The sequence below is a fragment of the Phalacrocorax aristotelis genome, chromosome 30 (genome assembly GCF_949628215.1).
Source record: "Phalacrocorax aristotelis chromosome 30, bGulAri2.1, whole genome shotgun sequence".
Taxonomy (NCBI): Eukaryota; Metazoa; Chordata; class Aves; order Suliformes; family Phalacrocoracidae; genus Phalacrocorax; species Phalacrocorax aristotelis.
The window spans coordinates 293,840-312,157 of NC_134305.1; the positions used below are offsets into that span (position 1 = coordinate 293,840).

At 66.4% G+C, this 18,318-nt stretch overlaps 3 protein-coding genes and 1 long non-coding RNA gene across 5 annotated transcripts; all 4 read right to left on the reverse strand.

Moving 5' to 3' along the window:
* Positions 1-27: 27 nt before the first annotated feature.
* Positions 28-886, reverse strand: LOC142049010 (uncharacterized). Its single transcript, XR_012657606.1, has 3 exons — positions 799-886; positions 197-296; positions 28-107 (listed from the first exon to the last, which is right to left on the reverse strand). It is a non-coding gene; the product is annotated as an uncharacterized LOC142049010 (long non-coding RNA).
* Positions 887-1,450: 564 nt separating this feature from the next.
* Positions 1,451-4,719, reverse strand: LOC142048979 (delta-like protein 3). Its single transcript, XM_075076328.1, has 10 exons — positions 4,617-4,719; positions 3,995-4,216; positions 3,826-3,883; positions 3,181-3,411; positions 2,953-3,035; positions 2,652-2,792; positions 2,314-2,575; positions 1,783-2,230; positions 1,577-1,664; positions 1,451-1,480 (listed from the first exon to the last, which is right to left on the reverse strand). Exons 1-10 carry the CDS (start codon positions 4,665-4,667, stop codon positions 1,475-1,477), a joined length of 1,590 nt encoding a protein of 529 aa, XP_074932429.1. The 5' UTR covers positions 4,668-4,719; the 3' UTR covers positions 1,451-1,474.
* A 272-nt stretch (positions 4,720-4,991) lies between these two features.
* Positions 4,992-9,145, reverse strand: LOC142049023 (mitochondrial import inner membrane translocase subunit TIM50-like). Its single transcript, XM_075076389.1, has 11 exons — positions 8,930-9,145; positions 7,951-8,107; positions 7,834-7,865; positions 7,155-7,176; positions 6,829-6,887; positions 6,266-6,385; positions 6,079-6,183; positions 5,881-5,979; positions 5,626-5,782; positions 5,436-5,542; positions 4,992-5,338 (listed from the first exon to the last, which is right to left on the reverse strand). Exons 1-11 carry the CDS (start codon positions 9,083-9,085, stop codon positions 5,234-5,236), a joined length of 1,119 nt encoding a protein of 372 aa, XP_074932490.1. The 5' UTR covers positions 9,086-9,145; the 3' UTR covers positions 4,992-5,233.
* Positions 9,146-9,610: 465 nt separating this feature from the next.
* On the reverse strand, positions 9,611-18,111 carry LOC142049036 (transcription elongation factor SPT5). Of its 2 annotated transcripts, XM_075076412.1 has the most exons (30): positions 17,996-18,111; positions 17,423-17,519; positions 17,188-17,347; positions 17,041-17,106; positions 16,593-16,604; positions 16,388-16,457; positions 16,241-16,309; positions 16,077-16,142; positions 15,938-15,968; positions 15,786-15,854; positions 15,450-15,701; positions 15,287-15,376; positions 15,131-15,201; positions 14,883-14,988; positions 14,605-14,698; positions 14,394-14,530; positions 14,123-14,278; positions 13,876-14,022; positions 13,576-13,722; positions 13,118-13,243; positions 12,945-13,029; positions 12,767-12,871; positions 12,552-12,654; positions 12,220-12,347; positions 11,892-11,997; positions 11,631-11,789; positions 11,069-11,237; positions 10,325-10,528; positions 10,141-10,236; positions 9,611-9,895 (listed from the first exon to the last, which is right to left on the reverse strand). In XM_075076412.1, exons 2-30 carry the CDS (start codon positions 17,501-17,503, stop codon positions 9,752-9,754), a joined length of 3,249 nt encoding a protein of 1,082 aa, XP_074932513.1. In that variant the 5' UTR covers positions 17,504-17,519; positions 17,996-18,111; the 3' UTR covers positions 9,611-9,751. The 2 variants fall into 2 exon arrangements, with proteins under 2 accessions (XP_074932513.1, XP_074932514.1); XM_075076413.1 differs by lacking the exon at positions 16,593-16,604.
* Between the last annotated feature and the right edge of the window lie 207 nt (positions 18,112-18,318).

Consider the following 18,318-nt stretch of genomic DNA (forward strand, 5'->3'; position numbering starts at 1 on the left):
ATCCGCTGGGACTGAGCACCAGCACTCACCCGCTGATAGGCAACGATGAGCGACAGCAGCGACACTGTCTTCCCAGTCCCAGAGGGCATCTCCAGCACGCCGTGGCCCTGACGAGAGCAGCAGTGTCACCCCAGTGGGGGCATCCCCAGGTGTGGGTGGATCCCAGCCCGCTGGAGACCACCAGATCCCACTGTACCTTGGCATCCAAGGTCCTCTTGAGCTCCAGCATGTAGGAGAACTGCTCAGGGTAGATGTAGTCATAGGGGAAGTAGACCAGGAGGCCATCGATGTTCAGCCTGTGGAGGGGCCAGACAGAGCATTCCTGCAAGTGATCCCGCCAGATCCCACCCCAGCAGGGAGCTCGGTGCCCGGCTGATCCCGCTTCGCTCTGGGATTGGGGTGCCCCAGCCCACCCGTGCCGTCCCCCCTCTTGGCAGGGCTGTGACGGCAGCTGGGATCTGGTGTGTGATGGGCAGCGGGATCTGGTGTGTGTGGGTCACGGTACTGAGGTGGCTCCGGCCGGTATCAGCTCTCCACCATTGACCTGGCAGGGACCCACTCCATAGCCAAGACTGCTAGGGATCGCCAGGGACCCCAGCCCTCCCGTGGGCCCGGTACCCCCGGGATCCATCGGGATCATGTACTTCCCGTGGGCCTGGCACGCCCGAGATCCACTGGGATCTCGGCCCTCCCGTGGGCTCAGCACCCCCCAGGATCCATCGGGATCTCGGTGCCCCCGCGGCTGCCCCCCGCCCCTCCCGGGGTTCCCCCGGGATCCCCCCGCCCCTCTCCGCTCACTTCATGGCTCCCGCCGCTGCCACACGCCGCCGGCTCCGACGCGGCCCCACCCCTCTAGTCCCCGCTTCGGTCCGTTCCGCCCTCCTATTGGGCGGCCAACCCCCACCGCCCCGCCTCCCGCTTCCGATTGGCCAGGCGCGCTGCCCATCACGCCATAGGGGCGTGGCCGTGCCGGCAGAGGGCGGGTATAGCTGTGTAGCGGGGAAGCAATCGACCGCCGAGAGCCAAGGGCGGCGAGTCGAGCGCCGAGCCCTGTAGCGGGCGGAGCTAAGGGGACCCGGGGGTACGGTCCCCACGACGGGGCGGTGTCGTCCCCACGACCGGGCAGTGTCAACCCCACGGGCGTGTCACACCCACCACCCCCACCCCCGAATCCGGAGTGCTGGGTCCCCACCCGTGTCGCCCACCCCGTGTCCCGAGTGGGTGGTCCGCACCCCGTGTCACCACCCCAATCTGGAACAGTGTGTCACCCTCCCCGATCCCGAGTGGGGTGTCCCCACTCGTGTTCCGCCCCGCGGGTCCCAGGGCCGGACTCCGGTGATGCGGTAGCACAGACAGACATCTCAAAGAGCTTTATGGCACACCCACTCCCCGCCCCCCCTTGGGAGGGGTCCCCAAACCACTGCAGGGCCCCAGACTTGGGTCGGGGGGTCCGGGTGGGTCCGTCGCCGCCGGGTCACACCTGGGGGGGGGGGGGGAGAGAAGAGAAATGGGGGGGTTAAAGGGCAGGGGGGAGAGAAACAGAGGGTGCGAGGGGGGGGGTCTCGTGGGGGCTCACCCGGGTAGCAGAGGCGCGTGGGGGCCGCCGCTCCCTCCCCGGGGGGCTCATGCCAGGGGCACCCCCAGTCTCCGGCCCACGGCTGCTGCTGAAAAGGCCCGTGAGACCCCCCAACATGGGGGTGCGAAACCCAAAAATGGGGGTGTGAGACCCCCAAAATGGCGGTACGTGCTCCCCACGTCCTCCAACCCTCCCCCAGGCCTCACCTCTCCCCCGGCAGCCGCCGCCGCCGCCGCGCCGCCAGCGCCAGCCCCACACCGGGGCCCAGCAGGGCGAGCGGAAGGGCGCAGGCGAGGGCAAGGGGCGCGGGGGGCCGGCGCTGGGGGGCCGGCGGGGGACCCCCGACCTCCTCCTCGCAGCGGGACCCCATAAATCCGGGGGGGCAGGCGCAGACGTGGCCGGAGAAGTGGGTGTAGCAGGTGGCACCGTTGAGGCAGGGGCCAGAGGCGCAGGCGTCGGCGCGGCGGCGGCAATCGACCCCGGCGTAACCGAGGGTGCAGGAGCAGGTGAAGGTGTTGGCGCCGTCCTGGCAGGTGCCGCCGTTGGCACAGGGGTTGGGGGTACAGTCGTCGGCGTTGCGTTCGCACCGGCGCCCCGAAAATCCCGGTCGGCATTTGCAAATGGCACCGCGACCCAAGTCCCGGCACTGGCCGCCTGCACCGGGAGGGGGGCGGCGGTCAGCGATGCCGAACCACGCCGCGGGGGGCACGGCGGGCGGGGGCGTGGGGGGCGCTCACCGTGCAGGCAGAGGTGGTCGGCGCAGCGGTCAGCACGGCGCTCGCAGTTGGAGCCGCGGAAGCCGGGGGGGCAGCGGCACGTGTAGCCGGTGCCGGGAGCCGGGGCGGGGGCGCAGGCGCCGCCGTTGAAGCAGGGACCGAGGGCGCACGGGGATGGCGGCACCTCCGGGAGAGGCTCTGGTATCGCCAACCGCCCCGCGGCCGGGGAGCGATGCCGAGGGCACCGGTGCCGCTGCTGGCACCAGTGCTTCAGGGGCTGGTGCTACTGGTACCACCACGGGTGCTTCCAGGGCCCCCACGGGTGCTGCCGGTGCCGCTGCTGGTGCTTCCAGGGCTACCGCCGGTGCTGCCGGGGCCACCGCCGGTGCTGCCGGGGCTCCTGGTGCTGCCGGCGCTTCCAGCACCGCGGCGGGTGCCGCCGGTGGCCGTCCCGGGCTGGGGCTGTCGCAGCCCGGCCCTGGGGAGTCGCTCCCGTGCCCCTGCGTGGGCAGCACCGTTACTGGGACAGTGGGGATGGGGTGCACCAGACCACCCCAGTGTGGACGTGGGGGTGCCTGGATGACCCTGGGGGGGGGGTCTCAGGGGGCCTCCTGGGGTGACATGAGGGGTGCTGGTGCACGGGGTGGGGGTCTCGCTCACCGTGCAGGGACCCCCGCTGGTACAGGTGCTGCCGTCGGCACTACCATCTGCACTGGGGGGGCCACAGGCTTCCCGGCATCCACCTGCAGGGAGACAGTGGGGTGTAAGGAGCACCCCAAAACCCAGGGGACACCCCCGGGGCATGCCAGGGGTGCTGGAGGCCCCCCAAGATGGGGAGCACTGGCAGGAAAGGGTGCTGGGGGTCCCCCCAGGGGCTGGGGCACTCACGGCGGGTGCAGCAGGGGGGCCAGCAGCGGCGGGTGGGGTGGCAGGCAGTGGTGGGGGGGCAGCGATGGGCGCAGGGCAGGCAGCGGGGGGTGCAGCGGGGGCCACGGGCAGGGGGACGGCAGCGCAGGCGGGTGCCGAAGCGCAGGCCTCCCCCGGCACCCCCCCGCCAGGGACCCCCCGGGGAGAGGTGCTGCCGGGCCACTGTGCGCCCCAAGAGGCGGTCCTGGGGCCCTGGGGCACCCATCAGCACCCACAGCCCACCCCCGGGTACCTCAAACTACTCCTCTGCCCCTCTAACCCTCCCTCTCCGCCTTCCCCCCAACTATCGCCCCCACCCATGGATTCCCACTCACCCTCCCAAATATCCAGGCTCCCCTTTGCCTCCCAAACCCCGGTTTGCCCCCACAAAACCCCACTGGCCACCATTTGGCCCCCCGTACCTCTCAACTTCCCCCCCCGGACCCCTATTTGTCCCCCATTTACCACCCCAATGCTCCAGGCTCTCATCTGACCCCCCTTAGCCCTCACCCACCCCCTACAGGACCTCCATTTCCTCCCTCACCGAATACCCAGGGCCCCTATTTGCCCCTGGGACCCCCATTTGCTCCCCCAAACCCCATGGGCCCCCAGGTCACTCCCACTCACCCCCAGAGCCTTTGGCCTCCTCCAGCCGCCATGACTCAATGACGAGGGAGACAATACCCTGGGGGGGGCCACGGAGGGTGGCAAAAATCAGGGGGGTGTAAGTCCTGGTCCCTTGGGGGTCCTGGGACCAATGTGGGGGATCAGACTTGGGGGGGGGGCACATCCTCACCGGCCAGGGGAAGGCGAAGGGCAGGCGGAGGATGCGGGGTGCCCCTGGGGTTGGAGGGGGGCCAGGTGGGCTGTGGGCAACCCCCAGGCTGCAGCCAACCCCTCCAGGGGGCCGCAGGCAGAGGCGAAAGACGAGGCGACAGGAGGGGGGACCCCCACACGGCCCCCCTGGGCCCCCCCGTGCCGACAGCACCCGCAGCTCCAGCACCCCAGCCAGCTGCACCTGCAGGTGGGCTTCAGCAACCCAAATCCCCTGGAACCCCCATAGGACCCCTCAAACCCTAAGAGCCACACCCCAGCACCCCAAAATGGCCCCTTAGGACCCCCTCAGCATCCCAAACCTGCCCCACGGACCCGTCAACTACCCAGGAACACCCCAAATACCCCGGAGCCCCTCCCAGCACTACAGACAGCCCCCCAAGAGCCCCCCAAGCCCCTGCCCCAATATTCTAAATACGCCCCCTGGAACTACCCCCCCCTCCCCTGCCGAGAACCACAAAGGGACATCCAAAGCACTCCAAGATCTCCCTGATCCTCCCAGGGACACCCCTAAAAAAATCACCAAGGGTCTCCCCCCCAGCCCCCAAAGACCCCCCTGGCCCCCTGCCCAGGGCAAGGCTCACCGGCGGGGGGCAGAGGAGGGCGAGGAGGGCGGCCAGCAGCAGCGCAGCCATGGCCGGCACTGTGCGGGGGGGCCGGATCTGGGCCAGGGCTCCTGGCTGGTCCCGGGGCTCAGCGGGGGTCTGAGCCCACCACCCCCAAAACCCTTTCTAAGGGCCCCACCACGCCCACTCTTCACAGGCCACGCCCCTGCTCGCAGACCACACCTCCAAAAGGGGATGGGACCCGGCCCCATAACCCCCTCGAGGGGCTCAGCTCCGGCCCCCACAACCTGCCCCTATGGGGTCGGCTCCCCCCAGAAAAGGGCCTGGATCCAACGCAGCACCAGAGAGGGGGTCCACCCAGTGCCCCCCCAAGCAGCACAGTGCACCCGCAGCTCCACGTCACCCTTTATTCACCCCTGCCGGGGCTGAGACCCCCCCCAAAACCGGGGCCACGCCCAGCCCCCTGCCACAGGGCCGCCGGTGCCTCCGACTGCATCGTCCAGGTCCGGGTGACACATCACTCCCTGCTCCCATGGCGCCGGCAAATGGGGTGTCACCGTGTCCCCCCTGCCCCGCCTTGCGCCGCTGACATCACGCCGAGGTCCCGCTGACATCATGGCACTGTCCCGCTGACATCACTGCTGCTTGGAGCGCGGCCAGAGGCGGCCCGCCAGGGCGCCCAGGAAGAGCCCCGTCGGCTTCTTGCCCTGTGCCAGCTCGGCCATGCGCTGCTGCTCCTCCTGCGCCGATTCGGGGTGAAAAACAGCCGTTAATGGGCAACTGAGCGCTGCCACCCCCTCCCCGCATCGTGTGTTCCCCCCCGCGGCACGTCCCCACCTCCTCCAGCTGCGACCGGCGGCGTTTAAAAGCCGCCAGCGGATCCTCCTCCAGCGCGTAGTTCTCCAGCACGGTCCGGACGTCCTCCACCCCGCTGAGGGCGATGGCTGCAGGGCGAGATGGGTCGGGGAGGGGGTCGGGGGGGGGGTCGGGAGACGAGGTGGGGGTGCCTGGGGGCGCCTTTACCCACTTTTGAGGAAAGCGGTGAGGTCGTAGAGCGCGCGGTCGTCAGAGCTGCCGTCCCAGCGGGGCAGCGCCAGCCCGTTGTAGGGCTGCAGGCAAAAGGCTTCTCTCCGGCAATCCACCACCACCACCTTCGCCGGATCTCTGTTGAGGCAGGAGATGTCCTGGGAGGGGGACAGGGCGGGACAGAGAGGGGCTGGAAGCGGGCAGGAGGGTCACCAAAGTGCCCACCCCCCTCCCCTGCCCTCCCTGGCCCCCCTACCTTGACGTGGTGCCCGTCCATGTAGCGGGTCGCGTCCCGGAAGAGGCGGTAGGAGACGAAGCCATGGGGGTCCACGCTGTCGATGAGGGGGAAGGCAGTCTGGGGAAGGGGAACGGGGCGGGGTGAGAGGGTGGGGGGCACCCCTGGGTGGCCCTGTCACCCCCCACGGTGGCCGCGTCCCCCCGGCTTCGCACTCACCATGCCGGTTTCGGAGGTGAAGACGACAATCTCGTAGAGGGGTGCGAGCTGCTGGAGGAGGCTCTCGATGCCCGGGCGCTTCTTGAAGCGCCAGCCAGTGACGAGCTGGTTTTGGGCGGGGGACAGGGAGATGTCACCGGGGGGTGGCAGCTTGGGGGGGGCACGGGGAGGCTCGGGGGACACTCACCGACCACTCGGGGTGCAGCAGGACGTCGGTGAGCTCAATGACGAGGGTGTAGGGGGGCTGGTAGTAGGGTTCGCGCAGGGGGTCCGGCAGCAGCTTGGGGCTGGTGGGCTCGATGATCATCTGGGGGATTCAGGGGGACGGATGGAGCCCCCCAAGCATGGGGACGAGCCAGCAGCGTGGAGACAAAGGTCCCCAAATGGGGACAGGGTCCCCGCACCAGCGCAGGGGCAAGGGCTGGGGTGTGAGGACAAAACACCTGGCAAATGGGGTCAAAGACCCCCCAAAACAGGGACGGGAGCCCCTGCCTCATGACAAAGACCCCAAGATGGGGACAAGGACCCCAGATTAGCGACAGGGGACCCCAAAACAGGAATGTGACTCCCCACCACTGGGACACAGTCCTCCAAGAGGAGATGAGGATGCAAAATGTGCCCAAAAGATCCCCAAAATAGGGACAAAGCTCCCCATGACAGTAAAGCTCTCAGGAAAGGGACAGCCACCCCCGATCAGATGAAGCCCCCCCAAAATGGGGGGGAACTGCCCCAAAACAGGTCCCCACACACCTGCCTGTAGTCCTTGAAATACTTGTAGGTCCTGCGGAGCTGCTGGATGACCACGGGGTCTGTGGAGCCAAGACCAGTACGGGTGAGGGTCACCCAGGGTCCCTGCTGTCCCCAAGGCAGGTGACAGTTCCCCACCACCACCCCCCCACCAGGACAAAGACCAAAATGCCAAAAAAGCGCCCCTTTTGGGTAACAACAGGGTGTTAAAAACATCATAAAAGCCTCTGGCCACAACACCACAGTGTCAAATGGCCCCAAGGACACGACGTGTCCCCTGCCCTGCGGCGGCCGTCACCCCCCCGGGGGCGTCTGGGGACGTCACTCACCGCTATCGAACTCATCAGGGATCTGTGGGGAGAAGAGGGAGGTGGAGGGTTACGATGGCGACAGCAAGAAGGACACGGTGACAACAGAGGGGCCGTGGCGACACCGGACAGGGAAAGAACACGCCAGGTGACAGGGACAATTTGCAGGTAGGTGACGCCGTTTCTGTGTGGTTTCCTTCCGCTGACTGATGTCCTTGTCACCCTGCTGCTGCCATTATCACCTGCTCTGTGCTCCCCCCACCCGTCACCGTTTGATGTCCCTGTGTCCCCCCTGCTGGGTGCCGGAGACAAGCAGGGCAATTCGCACTTCTCCCTCCCCGGGGAGCCCTGCCACGCATCAAAGTCCCCTTCAACACCTCTCAAATTCTCCAAAAAAGGGGGTTTGGGTGAGAAAAATGCCTCCCTGCGGTGTGACAAAGACTGTCTGTCCCTATGGGGACACCGCACTCCCTTTGGGGACAGGTCAGCCCCCTCGGGGACATGGGACCCCGAGGCAAACACCCCCAAAAAAAGGGAAAATACCAGCAAAAGGGCACAGACAGGGTTGCATGGGGAAGGGAGGGAGAGGGTGCTAAGCCTGCATGATGTCCCCAGATGTCCCCAAAAGGCAGGGAGGGGACATCAGTGCAGCCCCCCCACCTAAAAAAGGTGGGGGAAACAGCCGCTGGGTGCCCCTCACCTTGGCGCCGTGCTCGTCCACCGCGTTGCTGCCTGCGGGTGGGAGAGAGTGGAGGTGAGGAGCGGCCACAGCGGCACTGGGGGCAGGGGGGATGCGCGGGGGATGCCAGGGACCCACCGAAGATGTAGACGATCACCACACTGGTGCCAGCGCCCAGCAGCCCTGCCAGGCGCAGGGCCACCCGCCGGGCGGTCGCCATCCGCTCCCGCCGACGCCGCTCTTCCTCCTCCTCCTCCTCCGGGCTGGGGGTGTGTCCCAGGGGTCCCTCTGCTGCCTGTGGGGACATGGGGCGGGGGTCTCTGTGTGAGTCCTGGGTATAAGGGTGAGCCCTGGGGATGGCTGGGGGGTTCCCGGGCCAGCCAGGGATACCTGAGGACAGCTGGGAAGGTCTGAGGACAGTCAGGGACATCTAGGGAGCCCTAGAGACAGTCAACGACAGCCAAGGAGCCTCCTAGGACCTTTAAGGATGCTTGGGGAGCTCCAGGGTTGTGTGAGGGTGACCGGGGACATCCAGAGAGTTCTACGGACAGCCAGAGGCACCTGGGGAGCCCCAGGGACCCTTGGGGACCTCTAGGGATGTTTGAGGATGGCCAGGGGCACCCAGAGAGCTCCAGGGAGAGGCAGGGACACGCAGCGAGTCCCACGGACACCTGGGGACCCCCACGAATGTCTGAGGATGGGTAGAACCACCAGGGACCCCTGGAGACTCCCACGGAACCCTAGGGATTTCCAAGGACAGCCGGGAAGCACAATGGACACTGAGTGACACCTGGGGATGTCCGAGAATGGCCAAGGACACTCAGGGAGAGCCAAGGACCCTTGGGAACCCCCAGGGATGTCTGACAATGGCCAGAAACCCCCACAGACCCTTGGGGATACCGAGGGAGCCCCAGGGATCTCCACGGAACCCTAGTGGTGGCCGAGGATGGCCCGGGACACCCGGGGAGCCCTGGGAACACCCAACAACAGTCACAGACCCTCGGGGACCACCGGGACACCCGTGGGACCCCCGCATCCCTCCGCCCCGCGGGGCTCTCACCGCCCCTCAGGCCCAGGCCCATGCCCGAGCCCGGCCCTGCCGCTGGGCTCAGCCCACCTGGTGCCGCCGCAGCCGCTCCCGCAGCACGGCCTCCGTGCCGACGGTGCCGGCGGTGCCGCTGGCGGCTCGGCCGAACGCGGTGCGGGCCCGACGGGCCCCCAGGGCGGCGCGGACCCCGCAGGCCGCCACGGCCCGAGCCGCCGCCGCCGCCATCTTCCCGCACCGCGCGCCACACGGCGCAGGCGCGACCGCCACCGCCAAGCCCCTTCCCGCGCCGGCAGCCAATGAGAGACGGCGGGGAGAGAGTAGGGGGAGGAGGCAAGACGTGAGGGGCGTGGCGTGAGGGCCGACGACCAATGGCGGCACGGATATTGGCCAATGGCAGTGGGGAGGCGTGGCCGGCAGAGGGACAGCCAATGAGAAGAGGAGGTGGGGCGAAGGGGCGGAACTCGTGCGCGGCCGCAGCTGAGGCCCCCCACCCAGCCCCGGCCCCGGGGGAGGGGTCCAGGTCCAAACCTCGCCCCCACGGGGGTCTCGGTCCAACGGCCTCAGGGCCCCGCTTCACCTCCCTCCCGCCCCCGCACGGGGGGCCGCTCTGACCCCGTTTGCCCCAGGTCCACGGAGCACAGGCCCCCGATTCCACACACCCCCCCCAGTTCTATGGGGCAGGGGGACCCCCAGTTCCACCCCACCAGCCCCATGGGCCCCCTCACGCCAAGGGGAGCACAGAAGAGAGGGTGCCGCACTCACAGGTGTTTATTTGACACCTAAACCTCATTACAACCAGCAGTGCAGAGAAGGGGGGGGAGGGAGGGGTTAGAAAATGGGGGGGACACAAAGAAAATGGGGGGCAGCAGGGGGGCGCAGAGGGGGTCCCCCTCAGGCCTCCAGCAGTTTGCCCAGGAAGCGGAGGTTTAGGATCTTGAGCTGCTCCTCCAAATCCATGCGGACGATGCCGTCCTCCCCGTCGATGCTGAGCAGGATGCCGGTGGCTTCGCGGTCCTCCCCCAGGATCACCTTTACCTGTGGGGGGGCCATTAGTGCCGGGATGGGGGGACAAAGGGGGCCTTGAGGTGGTGGTGGGTCCTAGAGGGGCTGCGGGTGGTCCCCGAGGGGCTGGTGTGGCACCAGAGGGGATCTAGAAGGTCCACAAGGGACCATTGGGTGGTGGTAGGACAGGGGGAGCGCGTGGGGGGGAACACAGGGGGAGCGCTGGGTGGTCTGGAGGGGCCCAGAGGTGGGGGGGCAGGGCCTGGGGGAGCCCCTACCTTGTTGCTCTTGGTGGGGGTGACAGGCTCCAGGTGCTCGCTGGAGATGCTCACCACCTTCTCACTGTCCTTCAGGTAGACTGAGCACATCCCACCCTACAGGGACAAAACTGGGGGGTCAGCATCACCCCCTGTGTAGCCCCCCGTCCCCCAAACTGCCCCCCAAATCCCTCTGGGGTCTCACCGTGACGCTGCGGATGACCCCAGTCTGTCCCACTGCCTGACTGTCCAGGTAGGTGTCACGGACCTTCACCTGGATGTCGGTGGTCACCCAGTCGCTGGAGCTCTGCTCGATCCCCGATCCAGGAGTGTGGGGGTTGTACCCCCCCGGGGAGGGGGCCCCGGGGGTCATGGGGCTGTAGCCCACCGGGCTGGGGCTGGGGCTGGCCTGGGTGAAGAGAGAGGAGGCAGCTTTGGGGGAGTAGGGGGGCTATGAGTGGGGTTTGGGGTGTTATAGGGGCTATAAAGGGGTGTAGGAGGGCTACATGGTGGGGTTGGAGGGAGGCTACAAGAGGATTATAGGGCAACTATGAGAGGGTTTGGAGGTTGTAGGGGGACTATGAGAGGGTTCTGGAGTTCTAGGGGGGCTACGAGGGGATTGTAGTGGGGGTATGAGGGGTTTTGGGGTTACAGAGGACTATAACAGAGTGTAGGAGAGCTACATGGTGGGTTGTGGGCTGTAGGGGAACTACAGGGGGTGTAGGGGGCCTGTATTTCAGAGTTGGGGATTGTAAGGGGGCTACAAGGGGAGCATAGGGGGACTATGAGGGCATTTTGGGGTTACAGGGGGGCTATATGGCAGGGCTGGGATTTGGAGGGGGCTATGAGGGCAGGGTAGGGGGTATAGAGGGGGTTTGTGGGGGGTGTAGAGGGAGTTAAATGGGGACTATGAGGAGGTTTAGGGGAGGTGTTGACGTGCTGGGGGTACCTGGTAGGCCATCGGAGATGGCGTGGGGTGGTAGCTGGCTGGCGAGTGGGTGTTCTGGTAGCCCACGGGGCTGGGGGCGACCTGGTGGTAGCTCTGGGGGCTGGGGCTGGGCTGGTAGGAGCCTTGCGGCGAGGGGACGGCATAGGGCGAGAACTGGTCCGTGTTGTACCTGGAGGGGTGGAAAGGAGAGGTGGTGGAGGGATGGGGTTTGAGGATTTGGGGTGCTCCAGGGCCAACACTGCACCCTAGGGGAACAGTTCCCACCCAGGGCCGTGGTTTGGGGTCCCCCAGGAGCAGTTTCCCCCCCAGGGGTGTAGTTCAGGGTCCTCTGGGGCTGCGGTTTCACCCTGGGACACTGATTCAGGGGCCATGGCTTCCCCCCAGTACCGTGGTTGGTGTCTCCCAGGAGCACAGTTACCCCCCAGGTCTGTGGCCTGGGGTCCCCTAGGAGTGCAGCTTTCCCCTCCAGGGCAATGGTTTGGGGTTCCGCAGGAGCAGTTTCCCCCCAGGGCTGCAGTTTGGGGTCCCCTGGGACCTGCCGTGGGGCAGAAGGAGCACTCACATGGCCGGCGTGCCGGGGGTCTGCGGGTTGTAGGGCTGGTTGACCTGGGGGGATGAGGGGTCAGGGTAGCCGGGGGTCTGCGGGTTGGGGGTTCCCCCGTAGCCCTGCGGCGAGGGCGTGGGCTCGTCATCAAAGCCGTACTCGAAGTCCTCGTCAGCCCTATAGGGGACAGATGAGTGTCATTGTCACAGTGGGGCCATCCTAGTGGCTAGGGACCCCAAAACGGGGTATCCCAGTGGGGGAGACTCCCACTGTACCCACCTGGAGGGCGTATTGGGGTTGTTGGGGTCCCAGGCGCCGCTCTGGGCCGGTGTGCGGCTGCCGTCATGCAGCGGCGTCTGTGAGCCGTAGTGCGGCGTGCGGCTGCCTGCAAGGGTCCCACAGCAGCTCTGTCAGTCCCACCTCGTGTCCCCCCCCACCCCGAGACCCCCTTCTCCATGTCCCCAGCCCCACTACCTGCAAAAGATCACCCCGGTGTCCCTGGCGATCTACTCTGGTGTCCCCCAAGGTCCCACCTCATCCTGGTCCACCCCCAGGGTCCCCCTAATCCCTGTGCCCTCCCTACCCCATTGACTCTCGCGCCACTCACCGTCGTGCAGGGGGGTCTGCGAGCCGTACATGGGGGTGCGGGAGCCGGAGCCGTACATGGGGGTCTGGGATCCATACATGGGGGTGCGCCCGTAGGCCGATGTCATCCCGCCCGGGCGCCGTGAGCCCCTGCGGGGACACATGGGTGTCAGGGGATGGGGACACCGTACCAGGGCGGGGACCCCCCTGAACGAGCCCTGCTCGTGTCTGCGGTTGTCACCTGCCCCAAGAGAGGTTCTGGCCCAAGTGCCACAAATTCTGAGGACCACCCTGACCCATCGGGGCATCTCCGAGGGCCACCCTGGCCCCGGTGTCCCTGTCTCCCCCACTCACACGGTGGTCAGGCGCTGGCGGTCCACCGAGATCGTCTGGCAGGTGGAGTGCAGCTCCACGCGGGCTGTCGACTCTGTCGCGTCCTTCACCACCCCAATGTAGCCTGCGGGACAGGATGGGGCCTCAGGGTAGGGGTCCGGGCAGCCCCCAAGGCCCCATCCCCTACTTGGGGGGGGGACAAATAGGCAACCCGCCCCCCGCCAGAAGGCGCCCACCTTTGTAGGGTCCCTGGGAGATGCGCACCGTCTGCCCGATGAGGTCGTTATCCCGCCGCCCGCGGCCACGGCTCATGCCGCCGCCACCAAAACCACCACGCTGGCCTGCGGGACCAAGACGGAGTTCAGGGGGGCTCCTGGTGACAACCCCCCAGCCTTGGGGACACCCAACACTCACCAGCCCCACTGGGGTGCATTGGGCTGCTGATACGGGGACTCGTGGGTGCGAAGCCACCCATGGTGAAATTGGTGACGTCCCGTGGCTGTAAGAGAAAATGGCACCTGGAGGGGGGGGCAGCGGCAAAACTGGGGGGCTGCAGCCCCCCCAGCTGTCCCCAGGTGTGTCCCCACCTTGGAGCCACCCGCCAGGACGAGGTGCCGGGTCTTGCAGACGAACATGCCGCCGTTCTCCACCAGCTTCTTGCAGTGCAGGAAGGCAAAGCCCCGGAAGAGGTGCCGGATCTCCCCCTCACGTCCCTGCCCCAGTAAAACGGTGGGGTTAAGCACTGGTAAAAAGGCAGGGGCAAGCCCCAGAGAGCTGACTAGGTCCTCCCCTCAGCAATGTGAAGGACCCAGAGGGGTGCTGGGAGGGATCCAGTGTCCCCTCGGTGCTGGGAGGGATGCAGGGGGGTGCCAGGAGGGACCCACATACACCACGGACCCCCCCCCCAAGGTGCCAGGAGGGACCCAGCTCACCCCTGGGGCAGTCCCTGAAGCAGGAACAGACCCAGACAACCCCTGGGGGCCCCCAAAGCACCAGGAGGGTCTGTCACACCCCCAGGACACCCCCAAACCCTGTAAGCCCCTACCGAGTGAGGTCCGTCTATGACTTTGACGATGTCCTTGACGTGGATATTGTTCTGCTCCGAATCAAGGGCGACAGCGAAGCGGTTGTCCTTCTTCCTGGTGACAGCCTGGTGCCGCACCGTCACCACCTTCCCGTACATGTTCAGCACCTGTGGGGACAGCAAGAGGCTGGGAGGAGGGCGGCCAAAAACGGGGACCCCGCCAGGGCAGGGGACACGGCTTGGGCATGGGGATGAGTGTGGAACCCCCACCCGAGCAGGGGACACGGCTCCTCCAGGAATCCCCAGGGAGCTGGGACTCACCTGGAAGGTCTCCCGCTCCAGACGGACGATGACACCCACAGTTTGGGGGTCCAGCTGCACCAGCTCACCCCACTCATGCTGCCCCCCCACATCCACACCAGACGCTGTCTCCGAGCAGAGCTGCAGGTCCCGTGGCAGAACCTTGAGCTGGTGGCAAGAAACATAAAACACACATTTTCCCTCTTTTTTTCCCCCCCAAAACCAGCACATTGTGGGTACTGAGCAGGACTTTTCACCCTCCAAATACCTCGTGCATGGTCAGGTCAGAGAAAAGGATGACAAAGTTTTCCTCCACCCTCACGATCAGGCCCGTGTCGCCCTCGAAACGCCCCGCGATCACCTTGACGTGGTCACCCATCTTGAAATACTTCCGCAGCTCCTGAGCCGGGAACTCCAGCATGTCCTGCGGTGGAGGGGAGGAGAACGCAGTGGGACTGGGGAGAAGGGGCTGGCAGGGTCCAGGGTGGCTGCAGCAGCCCCAGGAGGCACCCGGTGTCGCTCTCTGGGGACTCCCTGACCTTCAAGTCCTCGTGTTTGGGCATGATGGTGATCTTGTTGCCATCGACGCTGAGGATTTTGCCCTGCAGGTTGATCAGCTCACCCTCGCACACCTCCACGTTGTCGCCGGGCTGGAAGTTGTGCTCTCGTTCCTTCCCTGGGATGGTGGGGATGGTGAGGGGCTGGCACCGCAGAGGGGACAGCAGGGGGGCGGGGGTGGCACCCGCTTACCCGTGCTCTCTGTCACCACCTCCAGGTCGATGCCTTCGGGCTGGTCCTCAAACTTCTCCAGCTCCGACAAGGTGGGCTTCACGCCCTCCGTTATCTGTCAAGAGCAGAGCCGGTGGCCAAAACGCCCTGTTCCACCCCAAAACGCACCTGGATTGGCGGCACCATCCCCTCTGAGGAACCACCAGCCTCCCAACGGCCCTTGGTATTATAAAGGAAATGGTTTTGGGGGGAAAACCAGTGGGTTTGGGGTTCAACCCCAGCACGGCAGCGGTGCTCACCACGGCTGACATGGCAAAGCTCTTGAAGAGGAATCCCTTGCGGCTGTAACGGTTGCCTTCGAAGATGAGAAAGTCCCCGTCGGATGCCACGTCACCTCCCAGGGACCTGGGACAAAACCCAAATCACCCCCTCGATGGGCAAGAGGCCCCCGCAGGGATTAAAGCCCTCCCTTGAGGAGGGCAGCTCCCCTGGGGGGGGGCTTTTGGGGCCATGTCTGACGTCCCCTGGCACAGTGAAGGTCGCCTACCGGATCTTCTCAGCGTCAAAAAGCCGCTGCGGGGGTCGCTTGAACTTCTTTCTCTTGGCGAACCAGTCTTTCTGCGGGGCAGGGGGCAGCAGGAGGTGAGCGAAGGGCAGCAGCATGGTAGCAGTGCCAGCACCAGCGCGGCGCAGCTCCGCTTACCAGGCTCATGCGGGCTTTGATCCGGTCAAAGTCAATGCGGGGGATCATCTTGAGGGAAATCTGGTTCTGGCTGGGCTCCACGTAATCCACCTGGGGGGCACAAAGGCAAGCTGAGCCGGGTGTCCCCCCCTCCACGGCATCCCTGTCCTCTTCCCCTCCTCACCTGGGCGATGTCATCCTTGTAGATCCCCCTTTTGAGGCGCACCCAAGATTTGGGCTTGAGGTTGGTGACCTCCTTCACCACCTTGAGGACGTCGGTCATCTCTTTGATGGGGACCATCTGCTGGTTCCAGTAGCCCATGCGCAGGTTACCCACTCCCTCGATCGCCTGCTTGACGTGTGTCTGCTTGTAGGCCTCCACGTAGATGTAACCCTTGACGTGCTCGGGGGCCACCACTGACTTGATCTGCAGGGGCTGGAGGACGAGGGGATGCGTTGGGGACACCACGGCACTGTCACCTCCCCCTCCGGCCGCAGCCCGGCTGCCCCGTGGCCTCACTGTGTCGGTGAACTGGTAAGCAATGAACTTCCGCATGAGGGCGATGGCTGTGGCACGCTCCTCGCCGATCTGGGGGCAAAAAGGATGTTTTAGGGGTGGGAACGTGGACTCCCTCTGTTGTGCCGAGCCCCGCTGCATCCCCCAGCACCCACCTTGCACTTCACAGTCCAGAGATTGGGGTCCCTGCACGGGAACAGAGAGGGAAACACCGTTATGGGGCGGCTCGTCCCGATTTGCTCCTTTTTCCTCCCAAAACTACACAGGTTTCCCCCCAACCTCCGTGAGACTCACTTGACTCCAGGCAGTAGCTGCTGCTGTGTGATGTCGTCTGACAGCTCGTCAGAGCCACCATAAACACTACAAAAAGGGAAAATTATATAAAAAATAATGAAAGAAGGGGTGCGGGGAGAGCGGGGGCGCTGCCTGTTGCACTGGGGATGGGGACAGGGACTCACGTCTCTCCCACCGAGGACTTAGCGTATTTCTTCATGTAATACTCGCCGAGCTCCTCCTCGCGCTGGTCCCTGGGGAGGGAAGGAGGTGTCAGCGCAGCCCCCGCCGCCCTGCCAGACAGACAGACACGCGGACGGAGCCGCCGTCACCTCCAGAGATTCTGCAGCCGCCGAGCGCCAGAGCGATCCTCATCCAGCACCACGTTATCGATGTTGGAAGCTGCGAGGAAGAGGAAGGTCAGGATCTCGCCCCTGGGGGATGGTGCGAGGGGGTAGGCTGGGCTTGCTCGGCCCTGAGGGTGGGGAGGGGACCCCGAGGGGAGATGGGGGGGACGGCGGGGTGATTTGGGCTTACCTTCGATCTCTTCTGCTCAGGAGGAAGGAGTGGCGGTGGAGAATGGAGCAAATAATAGCGGCAAAACCACCCGCGGGTGAGGGGGGAACAAAGGGGAAGGAATCAAAATTCAGACAGTGGCACGGGGGGGAAAAGGGGGGGAAATGGGGGGAAGCAAAAGAAAAACCCCAGGCGAGCGTGGATGAGATGTGCTGAGCAGACAGACACAGGGAGGGAGGGATAGACAGACAGCGGGAAGCAGGGGAGACGTGCCAGTCCTCCCGCCCCCCAGTGATGGGTCTTGGGGGGGGGAAAGGGGCTGGGTGGGGGAAAGAGCCAGAGGGCACAGGTTGGTCCCCAATGAGCTGCACTTCCATCCTCTTCCTTGGGCATCCAGGGCAAGGAAGGGACCTGGGGGGGCCCCCAAAGCCCTGGGGGGGCCCCAAAGCGGTGTGGGGATGCTGCTCACCTTTCTCCAGGATGTCCTCAGCTCCGTCCTCCCACTGGTCCTCGTCCTCGTACTCGTCGTCCACGTCTGGGGGGATGGGTCAGGGTAGTGAGCGAGGCCGGGAGGGCGGTGGTGGTCCCACAACTTCCCCACGGCCCCCCAGCTCACCGGCCTCATCCAGGATGAAGCCGCCATGGCGTGGCTTTTTGGCTGGTCGGTCATCATCTTCCTCTTCTTCCTCTTCATCGTACTCTTCCTCTTCTTCCTCCTCCTCCTCCTCAGCCTCCTCCTTCTCACTGCCAGCCACGCTGGCACGCTCCTCCTCGGCCTGGGGGAGTTTGGGGGGGTGAGGGAGAGCACCCACACATGCCCTCCCTGCCCCTGCTGCAGCCTTCAGCCTCACCTCGTTCTCCTCGGCCTCCTCGGCCTCGCTGCTGCGCTCGCTCTCGTCTTCCGAGAAGTTGCTGTCGTCGCTGTCCGACATGGCGGCGCTGGGGGATCTGGGGCACAGAGATGGGGGTATGCTGGGGGGGGGACAGGCGGGGGGGTCTGGGGAAGTGGGGGTGTCCTGGGAACGCCTGAGGGGGCAGGTGGGGGGGTCTGGGGGTGTCCTGGGAGGACCTGGGGTGAAGGCAGTGGGGTCTGGGGGTGTCCCGCGAGGACCTGGGAGGGCAGGTAGGGGGCTCTGGGGGTGTCCTGAGGAGGGCCTAGGGGTCTCCCGGGAGGACCTGAGAGGAGGTGGGGGAGGGGGTCTGGGGGGGACAGAAGGCGGTTGGGGGCCTTCCGGAGGGACGCGGGGGGCGATACCGGGGTGTCCCGGGGCAGGAAGGGCGAACAGAGAAGCACAACCCCCACGCTCGGGAACGGCCCTACCGGGACCCGCCGAGCCCCTGCCCCAGCCCCAGGGGGCGGGTCAGGGGTGGCCCCGGCAGCGCCCACCCCCAGGGAGGGCCCACCACCGCCGCCGTGGCCTCACCCCGGCTGCGAACGGCAGCTCCGCTCCGCTCCGGGCCCCGGCGCAGGCCCGGCTGTAGGCCCGATCCCGGTCCCGCCGCGTCGCCACCGCCTCTCGCGAGACCCGCCCCAGCGTCACGTGGGCGGGACCTGCCGCGGTCACGTGCCCCAAGCGGCAGAAGGCGACGGCGGCCCGGAGACGGCAAAACAGGCGGCGCGAAGGCGGCAGGCGCGCTGGGGGGGGGGGCGGGGGAGTGACGCCACGGCCCGGCCGTGACGTCACGGCGCAGCGCCTCAGCCCACGCCATCCCACGCCTCTTCCCATGGCAGGCGGCCCCACCGCCC

Coding starts and splice junctions, on each gene's coding strand:
- LOC142048979 (XM_075076328.1), bottom strand. CDS start 4,667: ATGGCTGCGCTGCTGCTGGCCGCCCTCCTCGCCCTCCTCTGCCCCCCG. Junction 3,884..3,994: donor CCTTCGCCTTCCCCTGGCCG/GTGAGGATGTGC, acceptor GGCCCCCCCCAG/GGTATTGTCTCCCTCGTCAT. Junction 3,036..3,180: donor GCCCCCCTGCTGCACCCGCC/GTGAGTGCCCCA, acceptor GTCTCCCTGCAG/GTGGATGCCGGGAAGCCTGT.
- LOC142049023 (XM_075076389.1), bottom strand. CDS start 9,085: ATGGCGGCGGCGGCGGCTCGGGCCGTGGCGGCCTGCGGGGTCCGCGCC. Junction 6,386..6,828: donor ATTTCAAGGACTACAGGCAG/GTGTGTGGGGAC, acceptor TGAATCCCCCAG/ATGATCATCGAGCCCACCAG. Junction 5,980..6,078: donor TCACCTCCGAAACCGGCATG/GTGAGTGCGAAG, acceptor CCCCTTCCCCAG/ACTGCCTTCCCCCTCATCGA.
- LOC142049036 (XM_075076412.1), bottom strand. CDS start 17,503: ATGTCGGACAGCGACGACAGCAACTTCTCGGAAGACGAGAGCGAGCGC. Junction 15,202..15,286: donor TCAAAGCCCGCATGAGCCTG/GTAAGCGGAGCT, acceptor CCTGCCCCGCAG/AAAGACTGGTTCGCCAAGAG. Junction 13,244..13,575: donor TCATAGACGGACCTCACTCG/GTAGGGGCTTAC, acceptor TTACTGGGGCAG/GGACGTGAGGGGGAGATCCG.